The 15,613-nt window shown below is 45.9% G+C and overlaps 1 protein-coding gene across 1 annotated transcript in view; it reads left to right on the top strand.

The window, feature by feature from the left end:
* Nucleotides 1–751, top strand: part of Actr2 (actin related protein 2) — a 40,966-nt gene extending 40,215 nt beyond the window's left edge. The window contains 1 exon segment of the mRNA NM_001009268.1: nt 514–751. Within this exon segment, the coding sequence (NP_001009268.1) occupies nt 514–684 (171 nt within the window). The 3' untranslated portion in view covers nt 685–751.
* Nucleotides 752–15,613: the final 14,862 nt, after the last annotated feature.

Here is a 15,613-nt window from a genome sequence, read left to right as displayed (position 1 = left end):
AAAGGAAGTCAGAACTGGAACTCAAGCAGATCAGGAAGCAGGAGCTGATGCAGAGGCCATGGAGGGATGTTACTTACTGACTTGCTTCTCCTGGCTTGCTCGTCTTGCTCTCTTATAAAACTCAAGACTACCAGCCCAGGGATGGCACCACCAACAAAGGGCTGGGTCCTCCCAGCCTTGATCACTAATTGAGAAAATGCCTTGCAGCTGGATCTCATGGGGGCATTTCCTCAAGGGAGGCTCCTTTCTCTGTGAGAACTCCTGCTTGTGTCAAGTTGACACACAAAACCAGCCAGCACAGAGAGAGAGATGGATTGGCAGACAAGTCCTCTTATACACAGCTCACACCTGTCTCAGGTTGTGATGTGAGCAGTTGCTGGGTGCCTGAGGGCCGGCCCCTCTCCTGTTGACTGTGTAGATTGCCGATTGTGGAGAGACTCAACAATGCATATGCAGAGGTCTTCCTGAAACAAGCATTATACACACATGGCCTCATTGTTCTTTCTTCTTTAGAAATTTAAGATCCGCATTGAAGACCCGCCTCGCAGGAAGCACATGGTGTTCTTGGGTGGCGCAGTCCTAGCAGACATCATGAAAGACAAAGACAACTTCTGGATGACCAGACAAGAGTACCAAGAAAAGGGTGTCCGTGTGCTGGAGAAACTCGGTGTGACTGTTCGATAAAATAGCAGGCTTGTCCCCATCACGCCTCTAATGCTTTTTCTTTTTCCCTTTTAAAAAAAAAAAAAAATTCTTTAATGCCAATCTTTAAACTCATTCAACTCCAGGACTGAAGGAGGCCTCTCTGTCCCTTTTGACAGAAAGGTCAAGTTTTTTTCTCTGTCTTGGGGAAGCTTTGCTGAATTCTTGTTAGTATGGGTAAACCTGGTTGTTTAAGACAGCCGGTTCTCTGCAGACCTAACTGAGGGCAAAGGGTTGCTGCTGCTCCGTTCCTTTCTGTGTAGGCATTGAGATATTCTTCAGGCTTCCAGTCTTTGCTTCATTGCTCTAACGCTGCTAGATTTAGTTTTAGCGCTGTAGGTGGTATGTCTTTATTAGCATAAAAAACTTTCCCAGGAGCTCTTACATAGTCTGGGTGGGGGTGGTGAGGGATGGGTGGGCAGCTCTAGCCCTTGAGGGCATTTCCTCTGTAGTGTTAGCTTTCAGCAGTTACCTGCTGCCTCTTTTTAGTACCTGAAGCGTCTCTGATTAACATCTTAGGGAAATATTCAGCTCAGAACTAAGGTGTTTGGGGCAGGTTTTTATATGATGAAACAAATGGATGGTCTTTCTATTGTGATTTTTGAGGTTTTCTGCTTCTGGGTACAAAAGACGAATGAACCTCATTTACCGTACTTTGACTTGGTAGGGTTTCTTCTTTTGGTCTGCCCGGGACTGTTTCCATGTGACAGAAAAAAAGCAAGCCTAGAGGCTTAGGGGCTGTTTGCCCCTTAAGTCAGCCTGTCAGCTGGGAGTATATTTCCTAGACTACCAGTGAAAAAGCTTTTGCTAGGTCAAATTGCAGATAGAAAATTGCTCAAGGGCCAGCATTTTCTAAATGCTGTTTTTGCTGGAAGCATTGAGGTAATGATACCAAGTTCCATTCTTGAAAGCTTCACGTTTCTGTTCCTGATCAGCGCTTCTTGACAAAGGCAGCTGTACAGAGAAGTCGTGGCCGGAGTTAATCATAATTGCTGTGTTAGCATTGACACTGGGACTTGGTGCCAGCTGTGTTGTGTTGTGTTTTCATGAGACCTGGGACTACAATTTTAGCAACAACAACCACAATAGGAAATTTACCAGTAGTCACCTATGTGTGGTCAGTCGTGGAGGCCTTTTCCCAGCCCTCTCTTGTTCTTACAGGAAGAGTGCAGACCTGTCAGGAAACCCTGTTCATGAGTCCTGTTGGTATTGTCTGTCAACTCAGAGACAATCGGATGGTACCCAAGTGTGAGGTCTACCTAACACTGAAAAATGAATGAGAAGCTGTATCACAGAAAATACAAAATGATGATTCTGAGAGAAATATTTTCCTTTGTTTCAGAATATTCTTTACTAATGATGAATTTGAAAGGATGGCTTTTTTCCTTTTTCTTTCTTTTTGGATGCTTAAAATCAGAATTTTTAATGAATTTTTTTTAGGTAACTTTATAATTAGTTCATATAAAATCAGCAGCAAAAGGAAGTTTGTCTTAATAATGCAGCTTCTGTGATATTAAGTATTTTTGCCTGTTTTACCTCAATTTGAACAAATAGGAGAAGTCTGGGTGCATGCTGGACATGCTCAGTACACACAATAGCCCGCCGGTGCCGGCTGCTCGGCGTTGGGTGCGAGACTCAGAGTCACAGAACTCCTAAGCACACCTAAATCATGCTGTCAAATTCTCCAGTCTTGGGAGTCCTGGGCCCATTACAGGACACATGCTGTATATAGGACTGGTACCAAGGTCTATTGAGTGTAGAAAATGATCAACTCTTGGCTTTGACCATGGCTTTAAATGAGGGGTGGAAAACAAGGAAGAGTAGGATGGAATCGAATAAAACAGTGGAAGAACATTATTCTTTGTACCGTGAATGTAGAATTTGTTTTTATTTCATAATTCTGCTAGCAAACATGACTGTTAAAATGATGTATTTATATATGTAATAATTTAGAGATTCCATTTTATAGTTCTCCTACTCTAAGGTGAAATGATGAATTTACTAATTTGGGAGTTGGGACATACTGTATTCTATTGGAGGCGTCCTTCAGGTTTGAGTCCTTCAAAATAAAACAAAGCCTTTTTTAAAAGATCTGATTTTTAGCTCTTGAAACCCATCGTCATTTAGATTTCCAATGCTAATTAAAATTCCTTTATTTTTAAATTACAATCACCAATGCCTTGAGGAACGTCTTAGAAAATGTGGTATTGGGTGTTAACTCCCCAGTTCTGAGTGCTGTTAGCTTCTATCCGGCAAGTACTGGAAAGCAATGGAAAGCTAAACATTCTAAGTTTAACACAATACACTTCTTTTTGATTAAGAAAATAAATTAAATTTACAAAGTAATTTGAATTTTGTCTTTGTTTTTTCTTTGAGTAGTTTTTCTCTTTAATTTTGATATTTTTACTTGTACTTTCAGTTTTGCTCTGTAAGGTGGGTTTAGAACTTTAAACCAGTTAGTTCAAGATTATCAAGGTGCTGTTGCTGTTGTTTATCCTCTGTGGAGTAGACAGAAGAAACGGGACTATAGCCAGGTGATCTGAACTAGCTGTATAGCCAAGGAGGACTTGAACTCTTGATTCTCCTCTGCCTTCCAGAGTACTGGGATGTTAGATGTGCGCGACAGTGCCCAGCTCTGGTTTAGTGTTTGTTGGGGGCAAAACTCTGTTCTACTGAGGTTTTATTTACTATTATGACCTATTTGTTTTGGGGTCTCTCTTTGTAGTCTTGGCTAGTCCCAAACAGAGATCACTACCTGCCTCTGCCTCTGGGGTGCTGGGATTAAAGGTGCACCACCACACCCATCCCTTCTAGTAGGGTTTTTAGATATAAGAAATTATATTAGAGCTACATTAGAATGTGTTTTGTCGGGGTTGGGGATTTAGCTCAGTGGTAGAATGCTTGTCTAGCAAGCGCAAGGCCCCGGGTTTGAGATACTCAGCTCCAAAAAGAAAAAAAAAAGTAGAATGTGTTTTGTTTTCTAAGAGATTATTTATTCCCTACGAGATTACAGGGCACTTTTTCAAAATCACTTCTAGAAATGATTCTTTATGGACATTGTGGCTGATCTGCACAAGGATTTTCTTTTCTATTTTTCATTTTATATGTGTGGGGATTTTGGCTGCGTGTATGTCTATGCACTGTGTGTGTGTGTGTGTGTGTGTGTGTGTGTGTGTGTGTGTGTGTGTGTGTGTGTGGTGCACTCGGAGACCAGAAAAGGGTAATAGATCTCCCTGAGATTGGAGTTACAGATGTTTCTGAGCCACCACATGGCTGCTGGGAATTGAGCCCTGGTCCTCTGAAAGAGCAGTTAGTGCTCTTAGCTCCTAAGTCATCTCTTGTGTGGGTGCATGGTTTTTTTTTGTTTTGTTTTGTTTTGTTTTGTTTTGTTTGTTTCCGTGTGTTCCGTTGGCCCTGAGAATGAGGACTAGAGAATGGACAGCAGTGAGCTTGTCTTCTGTATAAACTGCATGCTCAAGCCCATTGTCCTTCCATGGCCAGAGTCCCTCAGACATCCTGAGGGTTGCATCTGGTGCTTTCCCGCGTCTCTTGGGTTGCCAGAATACCATGGTGGTATCTTGTCCCTGGGTGACAGAGAATGTTCCTGCCATTTTATAGCGTTGCTGTACTCGGTTTTTTTTTTTTTTTCTCCACCTGTAAACTTTGCTGTACAATTGAGTTCATTAAATCCTGCTAATTTTAATTAATTTATTTTAAGACAAAGTCTCTGTCTTAATGTTCTGTTGCTGTAAAGAGACAGAATGACCAAAGCAACTCTTATAAAAGAAAGAATTTAATTGGGGGTTTGCCTGGTTTCAGGAGGTTATTCATAAACATCACGGCAGGAAGCATGACAGCAGGCAGACATGGGGCTGAGAGCTTACATCCTGATCCACAGGCAGGTGGAGAAAAATGGCCTGGTCTGGGTTTTTGAAACCTCAAAGCTCACCGTCCCAAGTGACACACCACCTCCACTAAGGCCACACCTCCTAATCCTTCCCAAACAATACTGCTAATTGGTGACCAAGCATTTAAATATATGAGTCTCTGGGCCCGTTCTCATTCATACCACCACAGTCCACTCCCTGGCCTCCATAAGCTTGTAGGCAAGACTCAAGGCAGTCTTCCTCCCAATTATAACCCCCTATAAAATCAAAAAGCAGATCATGTACTTCCGACACACAGCATACACACAGAATATATGTTATCATTCCAAAAGGGAGGAAAGGAATCCTAGTGAGGAAATAACTGGACCTCAATCAAGCAGATGCCGAATCGTTAAGCCCATGTCTGATGTTGAGATGCTTATTAGGTGACTCCAGCTTTGCCGACGACGCACAACGCACTTCTCTCGTGTTGGCTCCACTCCCTGTCTGCAGCTCTCCTCGGCAGGTATCCCACGACTCTGGCGTCTCCAACACAACCCAGACTTCATCCTCAGATCTTCACGCAGTGACGACCCTCCATGTAGGGACTCCCCGGCCACACACACGCCTGGCTTCTGTGCCTTTCAACCACAAAGTACGATTCCACAACTCTCCCCTGTATCCTGAAATCCAGAAACGCGTGACCAAAGCGGCCAGGTTTTGCTGCCTGCTGGGGCTGGACCACCACGGCCTCCAAGACTTGGGTTTGCGTAAGCTCTGAGTTGTTGATAGTTTTCTTTGCCACATGAGTTCTACTTTCCACCTTGGAAGCCTAGCCGGATGGGGTCTTGCCCTGAGGCCACCTCTCCCCAACATTCCATTTATCATCAGGCTTGAGCCCACGGCTTGGCTCCGACATTACGTTTCTCCTTTTTTCCCTCATCAACTACAGTGGACCTGCAGTAGTGATCACTGGTAACCATGGGACACGGAGTATTACTGGGCTGCCCTAATGCTCCTGTTACTATCCTGTCAGTGATAGTAACTCAACACTTGTCGGGTGGGCCTCAGGCAGACTCCTTCACCCTGCGTCACGAGGATGGTTTGTAGCCCATGTCTTTAATTCCAGAACTTGGGAGGCAGAGGCAGGCAGAACTCTGAGTTCAAGATCAACCTGGGCAACAAAAAAAGACCCTGTCTCGAAAAGCAATATATATTTTTTAATTTAAAAAAATATAAAATATTGTTTTCCTCTGAAACCTCTTGAGCTAGACTTAGAGTTTATGCTTCCCTTGGCTGTACTGACTTCCTAGGTCCTTCTAGGATGGCTTTTTAAGCCCCACCTACTTTATTCAAAGCAAAGTACTTATCATAATGTACTGTAGCAGAAGGACACATGCATGAGAAAGTACTTTGCTCCCCAAGCATTTGGGGCTTCCCTTTATGGGCTCAAGAAAAGTTTGGTTGGGGGGTTGGGGATTTAGCTCAGCGGTAGAGCACTTGCCTAGCAAGCGCAAGGCCCTGGGTTCGGTTCCCAGCTCCGAAAAAAAGGGAAAAAAAAAAAAAAAAAAAAAAAAGAGAAGTTTGGTTGTGATGTGACATAGTTTGGTTTGGTTACCTTTCTACCTTCACAGATTAAGTCACGACTTTCTTTACTACGCATGTTCCTTCCCATAATCTACTTACTTTAAACAGTTGGTGTCCAACTACACGAAGGTGTATAATGGTAAATGAGAGTCTCCCTAAAAATTCACTGCTCCCCTTACTGTGCTTAAACCCCAGACCAGCTCAGGTCGGATCGGCCCTCATACCCAGATATATTGGGTATATGTTCAGATAATGTATCTAAGAGTGGGGTGTATAGAGAGCTTGATGGAGGCGGTAATGTGTGGGGTGTCTTAGTTTGCTGAAGGTTGCTATACTGGAATGGGATGAGTGTACATAGTACGTGCAGATAGGGGTCCCACTCTGCCGCCTGCTTTGTTAGACCACCCTGGGCAGGGCCAGCTGGACTACAGTGTTAAGAGTCTATCTCATAAACATAAAAAAAAAAAAACCAGCATCATGCCTGTACAGCTTAGTATTCTATGATGGGATCGGAATGGCTGGAGGTGCAACTGGAGCAGTGGTGGCAGTCATTACACGCCCAGCCCTGGCAGAAGCCACCCCTAGCTGAAGAACTGAAATTCATGGCTGCTGAAGGAGGGAGGGTCAGTTTTCTCAAGGGATGTTCCCCCTAGTCACTAGTGGGTTGCCCGTATGTCAGTGGTTAGCTCCATATACACAGAGAGGCTCAACCTGTTACATAGATGTTGCAGTGTCTGCACAGATCTACTAATGCACTGAAAATCCTTTGCAAATAGTGCGTTGTTAAGGGAATAGTAAGAAAAAGCTCTCTATGGGGCCGGAACGATGGCTCAACAGTTAAGAGTACCAGCTGCTCTTCCAGAGGTCCTGAGTTCAAGTCCCAGCAACCACACGGTGACTTATAACTATCATGAGTTCTGGTGCCCTCTTCTGGCATGCAGTTAGTTGTACATGCAGAGAGAGCACTCATGCATAAATTAAGTAATTTTTAAAAGGAAAAACCTCTTTGTGTCAGTACACATTTCTGGGTCTCGTTAGCTGGCTCCAGCTATTGAAGTCTCAGATGCAGCCACATTGTTGTCTGAGTAACTGCTGGGGTCCTGCCTTGGCTTCCCATTCTGTGAACAGACACCATGGCCGAGGCAGCGCTATAAAGGGCAGCTTCAGTCGCGGCTGGCTTACAGTTCAGAGGTTGGAAGGCGGGAAGCAGGGCAGCATGCATGCAGCCATGGCGCTGGAGGAGCTGAGAGGTCTACATCTTGTTCCAAAGGCAAACAGAAGCCTGACTTCAGGCAGCCAGGAGGAGAATCTCAAAGCCCACCCCCACAGTTGACACAGTTCCTCCAACAAGGGCCACACCTCCAAACATAGGTGCCACGCCCTGGGCCAAGTGTTTTCAAACCGCCACAGTGAAAAACATGTATTTACTGTATTTCGTGTATATTAGTCATTAAATGAGTATGAAGAGTAACCAGCTGTAACTACACACGTGGGCAAGGTGTCCGCTTGCAGTGTCAGACTCCTCCCTGAAGAACAATTTAATGGTTTCTCTGGGTAAGAAGTAATTTCCCAGGCTGGGGAGATGGCTCAGCGGTTAAGAGCACTAACTGCTCTTCCAGAGGTTCTGAGTTCAAATCTCAGCACCCACATGGTGGCTCACAACTCTACTGGGATCTCTAGAGCACTGCATACATAATTAAGTGAATGAAAAGTTCATATGTCCCGAAATCTGTCCAAAGTGAGTGTTCGTCTGTTCCTATCAGTCCACGTGTTGATTTTGTCTACGTAATTATGCAGGACTAGAGATCAAACCTAAGGTCTGCTGCATCACCAGTTTTAGTGATAACCTCCAAAGTCAAGTGAATGACAGATCATAATGCACATGTGGGTGATGGCGTTGACTCGGACCTTTGAAACGCATAAGGGACAGGTGTAAAGGTAAACCTGTCTGATGTAAGCTATTCCTTTTTTATAATACTTTTTTTTAAATTTATTTTTACATGTGGTAGTATGTGTGGTTCTCCTCCACCTGTGTGTTTGTGTGTGTGTGTGTGTGTGTGTGTGTGTGAGTGTGTGTGTGTGTTTATGCCACGAGTGTGGGTGACCTCTGAAGCCAGAAGAGGGCATTGTATCTCCTGGAGCTGGAGTTGAAAGCTGCCTGTTGTAAGTGCTGGGAACTGAACTTGGCTTCTCTAAAAGAGCAGCAAGTGCCCCTAACCACTGAGCCATCTCTCCAATCCTCTCTTCTTTCTCTTTTTTCTTTTGAAACAGCATGTCTGTATTTAGCCTAGGTTGGCTTCTGAGTCGTGGTGATCCTCCTGCCTCACCTCCTGAATCCTGGGATTATAGATGGTCACATGTTTGGCCGTTACTATTCATCAAAGGGTGTGACAACACCATGTTTCTTTAGTTTTGATCAGTACTACAATCCCAGAGGAGTTGATTTTTTTTTTAAATCCCTCTCTCCTGTTTAATATATGTAGCACTTTCTTATGCCTTCAGTATTTTTATTTGTTCATACCATTCAAACAAAGGTCAGGTTTGTGGCATGAGCCAGTGAAAAGGTCTTGGGAACAGGGATCCTTGGGAATGGAGGTCTTCCTCGCTTCGTTGCATCGTGGCTTTGTTGAACGACTGAAAGGAGTGGTTAGCGAAATGAAGTCCCCACATTTAAAGAATCCAGAGAGGTTCGAATTCATGTGCTTTTCTGGCCACTTCCACCCCCAAGGCAGTGACTAAAAAACTTAAATGTGGCCCAGATGGCAAAGCCTCAGCCGTTCTCCAGCTCCGGGACGGCTGGGTTAAAATGCAGCTAAGCAGCATCTCAGAGAAACAGTTTGGCACGCGGGATGGCTTTACATCAGGAGGAGGGTTTCCTACCACCTCCGTTACTGCTCTTCTCCTGGATACGCCAATTCCTTCAGATCAGGAGCCGTGTGCTAAAAGAGTGAGCTTTGAGGCCGAAGGGATGAACCACATCTGCAGGGCAGGAGAGCAGGGAGGCAGGATGGGAGGAGGAGGAGGAGGAAAAGGAGGGTTTCTCCCCTGGACTCACAGCTTCACCTCCTGCTGCCAAGAACATCCACTGATTTATGGAAGGGAAACGAGGAAAGCATTTACCGTTCCAACACAAGCTTTTAGAAATAGAGGCAGGAGCCTCAGACGGAGTTTAGTAGTCAGAAGGCCATGGGTTGAAAATGAGGGTGATTTTGTAAGAATTTTTAGCTGCTGACTCCATGATAACATTTTGGTTTATTGTAACCAGCCATTGGCTTTGCTTAATTGGGAGTTTTATAAAAGAATGAAGGCAAAAGACTTTCCTCCTAATACTCATCTAGCAAGACTCAGAGGACTCTCTGAGCTCTCCAGAGAGCCTACTGTGTGCTTGGCGGGCCTACTGTGCTTGGGAACATAGCTTTTGTCAGAATCATATAATTGTATAGTTCTGCACTTCTAGTCTCATCTGTCTGAAGCACTTTTGTTTCAAATACCTTTGGAGGAATGATTCTCCTCTCTTGATTTACTGCCTTTTGGAGGCAAGAGTACATCTTGAATTTTTAGGACAGCCACCAGAGGTCAGCATACTGGAGGTAGCCAAGAACAATGGAAGGTGATAGACAGTTGTGATGGTCACATTTATTGAGCACCAAGTACTCAAACTGGTTTTGTTTGTCCTTGTTTTTATTTGTTTGTTTGAGAAATTGTCTCAGTCTGTAGCCTTGGCTGGTCTGGAACTCACTGTGTAGACCAGGTTGGCTTTGAATGCACAGAGGTCCTTCTGCCTGGGGCTGATGGTGTATGTGCCACCTTGCCCAGCTCTTACTTTACGTCTGCATTTTTAAACAGTGTCTGAATATTGAAGAATCTAAGAGCAATCTGTTTCCGGGACTCAAACCAAGCCCTACCCCCACCCCCAGCTGCTTTTTCCCATTGCCTTCGAAATGTTTAATCCAGGTAGTAACCGGCAGCTCTCCCAGGAGCTGCAGCCTTACAGACGCCTGTGTATCGGAAGTGCTTTCGATGCTTATTTTTGGGTTTGCTTGATTCTGTTTATCATACACATCCTTCCTTCCTTCCTGCCCTCTGTCCTCAGGGCTTTTAGAGATAGGCCAACTACTAATCATGTCCTTCTGCTGCAGGGACAGCAGACCCAGATCTCAGCTCCTGTAAGTAACACAGCCATTTAAAACAGTATCTCTTTTCACAGAGTGGAGATGAGGGAAAATGTCCTGGAGCTTGAAATCAGCTGTGCAGTAAGTAACACAGACACTCTGCATAGAAGCTGTTACTGTTTCCCACAGGGCAGTGTTCTCTTGCAGGGTTAGGAGGCCTCTGTTAGATGCCTTGTAATGGGAAATCCCCACAAAGGCAACATGGAGAGCTTGCTTACTGCTAGGCCAACTGTACTGGTTACTTTTATGTCAACTTGACACAAAGTAGTCATCAGAGAGAAGGGAGCCTCAGTTGAGGAAATGTCTCCATTAGAACCAGCTTAAGGCATTTTCTTAATTACTGATCAATGGAGGAGGGTCCAGCCCATTCTGGGTGGAGCCATCCCTGGGTTTGTACTTCTGGGTTCTATAGAAAGCAAACTGAAGCCAGATGTGATGGTGCACATCTTTAATCCCAGCAGTCAGAAAGCAGAGGACTTATAAGTTCAAGACCAGCTTGGTCTATAAAGTGAGTCCAGGACAGCCAGGGCTATTACTTGAAGAAACCCTATCTAAAACAAACAAACAAACAAACAAAACCCAACAACGAAAAGAGAAATCAAGCAAGCAAGCTGAGCAAGCCAGGAGGCAGCACCCTCCATAACTCCTGCATCAGCTCCTGCCTCCAGGTTCCTGCTCTGTGTGAGTTCCTTCCCTCACCGCTTTTGAAGTGAACTGTTCATGAAGTAACCCTCGCCTCCCCAAGATGCTTTTGGTCATGATCTTTCTTCACAGCAGCAGGAATCTTAAATAAGACACCAACCTCAGTGAGTTCCATAGACACAAGCGAGTTCTTGGTTCAGAAACTTCAAACGTTTCTCCTCAAGTGTTCTTCTCGGGGGGCCATCAGGACTCTGGTGGCCGCTGCTAACTCAGCCACCATGCTTTCTCTAACTTAGCTTCCTGGTGTGAGTGGAAAGTGTACAGAAGCCTGGGGCTCATTTTTCATGTTCTGATATAAATCCAGGGCCTCAGATGAGGATGAGCAACTCATAAAACAAAACCATGCATTCTAAGGACTCTGAACATGGTGGCCTCCTGGCTCTCAATGCCTGTGCCCAGGAGGTCACCTGCTTGTCCTCAGAGAATCCATTTCATGTTCTCCATGGCTGGGCGTACTGAAAACAGAAGAGAAGCTCTGGTGAGGTGCTTCACACCAGCATGCCCTTCAGCTGGTTCTAGGGGCGCCACCACCTCAGGCCTGAGCTCAGTAGACACTGAGTCAAATTAAGGTACACAGAAGACAAAAGCTGTTCCTGGGGCCCCAATGAGAGGCAGGCTCAGGATAGGCCCCAGGACTGATACAGACTTGGGAAGAGGAAAGCGCTGAAGACAGGATGGGGTAGGAGAAGAGTCCCGGCTCTGAGCCTTTCCGTGGCTTCCCATCTGTAAAATGCCAGCTCTGATGTGTGCGCCAACAATTCGAACTGTTACGTCTAAACTAGTGAACGTACTGATTTTTGAAAAGTGCAAAAGGTGCGATCTCTTGAGCAAGACGCTAGTTTAGACTTACTGGACTTTCTCATTTCAACTCATTTTTTAAAAAACATTGGCTGGACTTACTTACCCATTTTGAGTATGTATAGACTCTGTGATGCGCCTGGCAGAGGGTAACTAGCAGAAGCTGCTTCTCTCCCACCATGTGGGTCCCTGGGTCGAACTCCTTGGCCCTAGTATTTGTTTTTGTGGTTCTGGAGATTGAACCCAGGGCTTCCTGATCTTGTACTATTTGAGCTATAAGCTCTTGTCTCTCTCTGTCTGTCTCCTTTTCTCCTGCCTTGGTCCCTGGCTGTGGGTATCACAGGTTTGTACCGCCATACTTGGCATCTGCTTTTGTAATATGACAGTCACCAGGGTTCAGATTGCCAAACTCAAAAGACGGGTACGTCACAGTACCTGGGCAGAGGCTGGCAGATCCCTGTAACACTGAGGCCAGCTGGGGCTACCTGGTCTCAATAAATAAAAACCATTTTGAGAAGGCGAGCCTTCCTAACACCTAAAAGCTTTATTGTGTGTATCTATGACATAGGGTGGTCTTACACTTGTGTCACGGTGTGCATATGGAGGCTAGAGGACAGCTTTGTGAAGCTGGTCTTCTCTTCACCCTTGGGTGAGTCTGGGACTCCGGTCCTCAGGCTTGTGTGACAATGACAACCTTGCTGAGCCTATCCCCATCCCGTGTTTGTTTGTTCAAGGCACAGCTTATTAGCTCAGGCTGATGTTGAACTCCTCATCTTCCTGCCTCTACCTCCCAAGTGCTGGGATCACATCACACCACACCCTGAGATGTTTTTGACCATAGGTGACATCATTTGGGTGACTGAATCAAACATACATCTTTAAAAGCAGGAGTTCTCCACTTAGGAGGCAGAATCAGGTGGGTCTCTATGAGTTTGGGCCAGCCTGGTCTACAGAGTGAGTTCCAGAATAGCCAAAGCTACACAGAGAAACCCTGTTTAAAAACAGACAAACAAACAATCATGAATCAGTTCTTGTCAATGTGTTGTTGTAAAAATACAAAAAATTAAAATGCTGTCTTTTAACCCCCTCTAGGTTCGGCACTGTGGTGCCCCAAGATATCTGCCGGATATCTTAATTCTCAGTCAGCAAAGCCTCTCACCCGCTTTGCTCCATCCCATATCACACTGCCGAGGGCCTCTCTCTGAGCCTGGCAGCAATCTCTCTACCTATCTAGTTCCCAAGGCAGGTTTCCATGCCAGAAACACATATTCCAACTCCGTGGTGGCCCAGACCAGCCACCCCACACTCCATTACACTTAAATCTACATGAACGAACACACAACACATTAACCTTTGACCCAATTGGTAAGATATAATTGCCCACCTAAACATACAAAGCCCAGTACCATCCATCCCTTGGATTTAGCTCAGTGGTAGAGCGCTTGCCTAGCAAGCGCAAGGCCCTGGGTTCGGTCCCCAGCTCCGAAAAAAAGAAAAAAGAAGAAAAGAAAAAAGAACATTAGTAACAACCTGTAATCCACAGAGCAGAATCAACAAGGTGATCTTCCATGTTGTCTACTGTCCACTCTCTCCCTCCCTCCTGTCTTTTCTCCCTTCCTTCAAACTCTTCTCTCAACCATCCTCCTTCTCCTCCAATGACAGACCTCCATCTATCCTGTATCTGCCCCTCACCTGTATTTTACAAATTCAATGGGGAGAAGGTTCTGGTGAAGTCTCCTGAGTCCTGAGTGAGTGTCTATGCAGCTGTCCTTGGGGCAATGGAATTAGCATCGAAATACAGATAACTCCAGGGCAAACCACAACATCAATGTTAGTTTCATTTTATACAAAGTAAATACATTTGAAATTTCATGTATGTTAGTTAAATAGACTTAGGAAGGAAAGGCTTTTTTTTATGTTTGTTTGTTTGTTTGTTTTTTCCTACTACACACTTTATCTTACCCTGTGGTAGTTTTCACGAGACATAGCTTGCCTGAAAGCTTCGAGCCCGGCTGTGTAAAGCTCTCAGGCTGCACTTCCCAAGGTAGATGCGGTGGTAGAGACGTAAGACCTCGTTGTCAGAGAGCCTGCGAGAGCTGAAGAGAGCCTGCGAGGGCTGAAGCGCTGTCGTCTTCCCTCAGCAGTGCTCAGCTGGCAACACCTAACATCTGCTTTTATATAGAAGTTAGTAGGGGTGAAGAGTCGCCCTGCCGGGCATCCGAGGGGATTAGGCAGCTTTGACTGCACAGGGTTTCCCAGGCATCTCAGCAAGATGCCGTGTCCGGGTGTGCTCTGTGGCCCGCATATGGAAACTGCAGCCTCGACTTCCTAGAAATGAGAAGGGCGGAGATCTCGTATATTCCGTCTAGACAAGGGATCTCCCCACTGCCGGCCTGTTCCTCCTACTCCGCCTCCGGGCCACCACCACTACACAGAGCACCTTCTGGGAAATGATACCCACAGCCATTCTAGCTGTGGCATTGACCCACATTCCCGAGCTTTCAACGGGTTTCCAGGTGCTTGGAACAGTTGCCCCTTTTCCCATTTACCCTCCCCCGCCGTCCCCCATTCATGAGCTCACTGTGTATTCCTGACCAGCCTAGAACTTTTGAAGACAAGGGTGGCTTGGAAAACTACACACTTTTTAAAGGTTAATTCTAGGCCTAGAAGCAGCTGGTTACAGAGTCACACACCCAGCACTCAGGAGGCAAGGGCAGGTGGTTTGAGGCCAGCCAGGGCTATTACACAGAGAAACCCTGACTCAAAAAGACAAACAACAACAAAATCATTTACCTCACGTATGTATGTGCTTTACCTGTGGACACGAGCACCACGGCTTTTTTGCACTGGGCATGGGGCACAAGCCTCAAGCATGGTGACAAGTGACACGGGCGCTCCCACAGAGTGACATCACCGCTTCTTTCTGTCTTCTGTCACACTCACATGATGGAGAACAGGACACTGTCCTCTGTTTGGATGCCTCAGACTTGGGTTAGCACCTCTGACTGGAAGACCACACCAGTGATCTGGACAGGCATCTGGTAATGCTCAGTGTGGACTCAGGTGTCCCCACTGCATGACCTCTGCTTTTTTTCTGGCTACTAGCCAGCCATCTGCGGGGCTGGCTTGTCCTTCAAGAGACTGGGCATGACACCTTAATGGAGTCGCTGCAGAGGATGGGGACAAGAACTGGCTTGAACATTCCTCACGTGGCCATTACCTAGCTGCAGGGCCTAAGGCAAGCTACCGACTTCTCAGGGCACTTGTCCTCATCCATAAATAAGTTGGGCTTCTGCTTGCTGGGAGGATAGTGTACGGCATTCCCCAAGCCAAGCTTCACATTCTCCACCTCCCTTGCCAGGTTGCTTTACAGCTGAGGACCCGGTTGTTAATCTCCCACCATCGCTGGCAGTACCACGGAGGGCCAGTAAGGGTAAGCAGATCATAGAGCGTGCACCTCATGGCACGGGGTACAAAAACCATATAATGCACTAGTGGCCCAGAGATATCAGTCAGGGCCCTCTGGAAACACCAAGGGTAGAGAAGCAGTAAAATGGCCGCATCAAGATGAGGCCACAGGGACAGAAACTGAGACCACCTAAGTGGGGACTCCAGTGCCGCCACTTCCATGGACATAGGGGCTTGGCATCACCCCATATGAGACAGAATGTGCCAAGTAACTATGTCTCTGGGAAAGCAGCCATCCGCTCTAAGCCTTCATTTTTTTTTTTTTTTTTTTTTTTTCGGAGCTGGGAACCGAACCCAGGGCCTTGCGCTTCCTAGGCA

Source organism: Rattus norvegicus, chromosome 14 (genome assembly GCF_021556685.1).
Source record: "Rattus norvegicus strain SHRSP/BbbUtx chromosome 14, alternate assembly SHRSP_T2T, whole genome shotgun sequence".
Taxonomy (NCBI): domain Eukaryota; kingdom Metazoa; phylum Chordata; class Mammalia; order Rodentia; family Muridae; genus Rattus; species Rattus norvegicus.
This window is presented reverse-complemented; position numbering and strand designations above follow the sequence as displayed.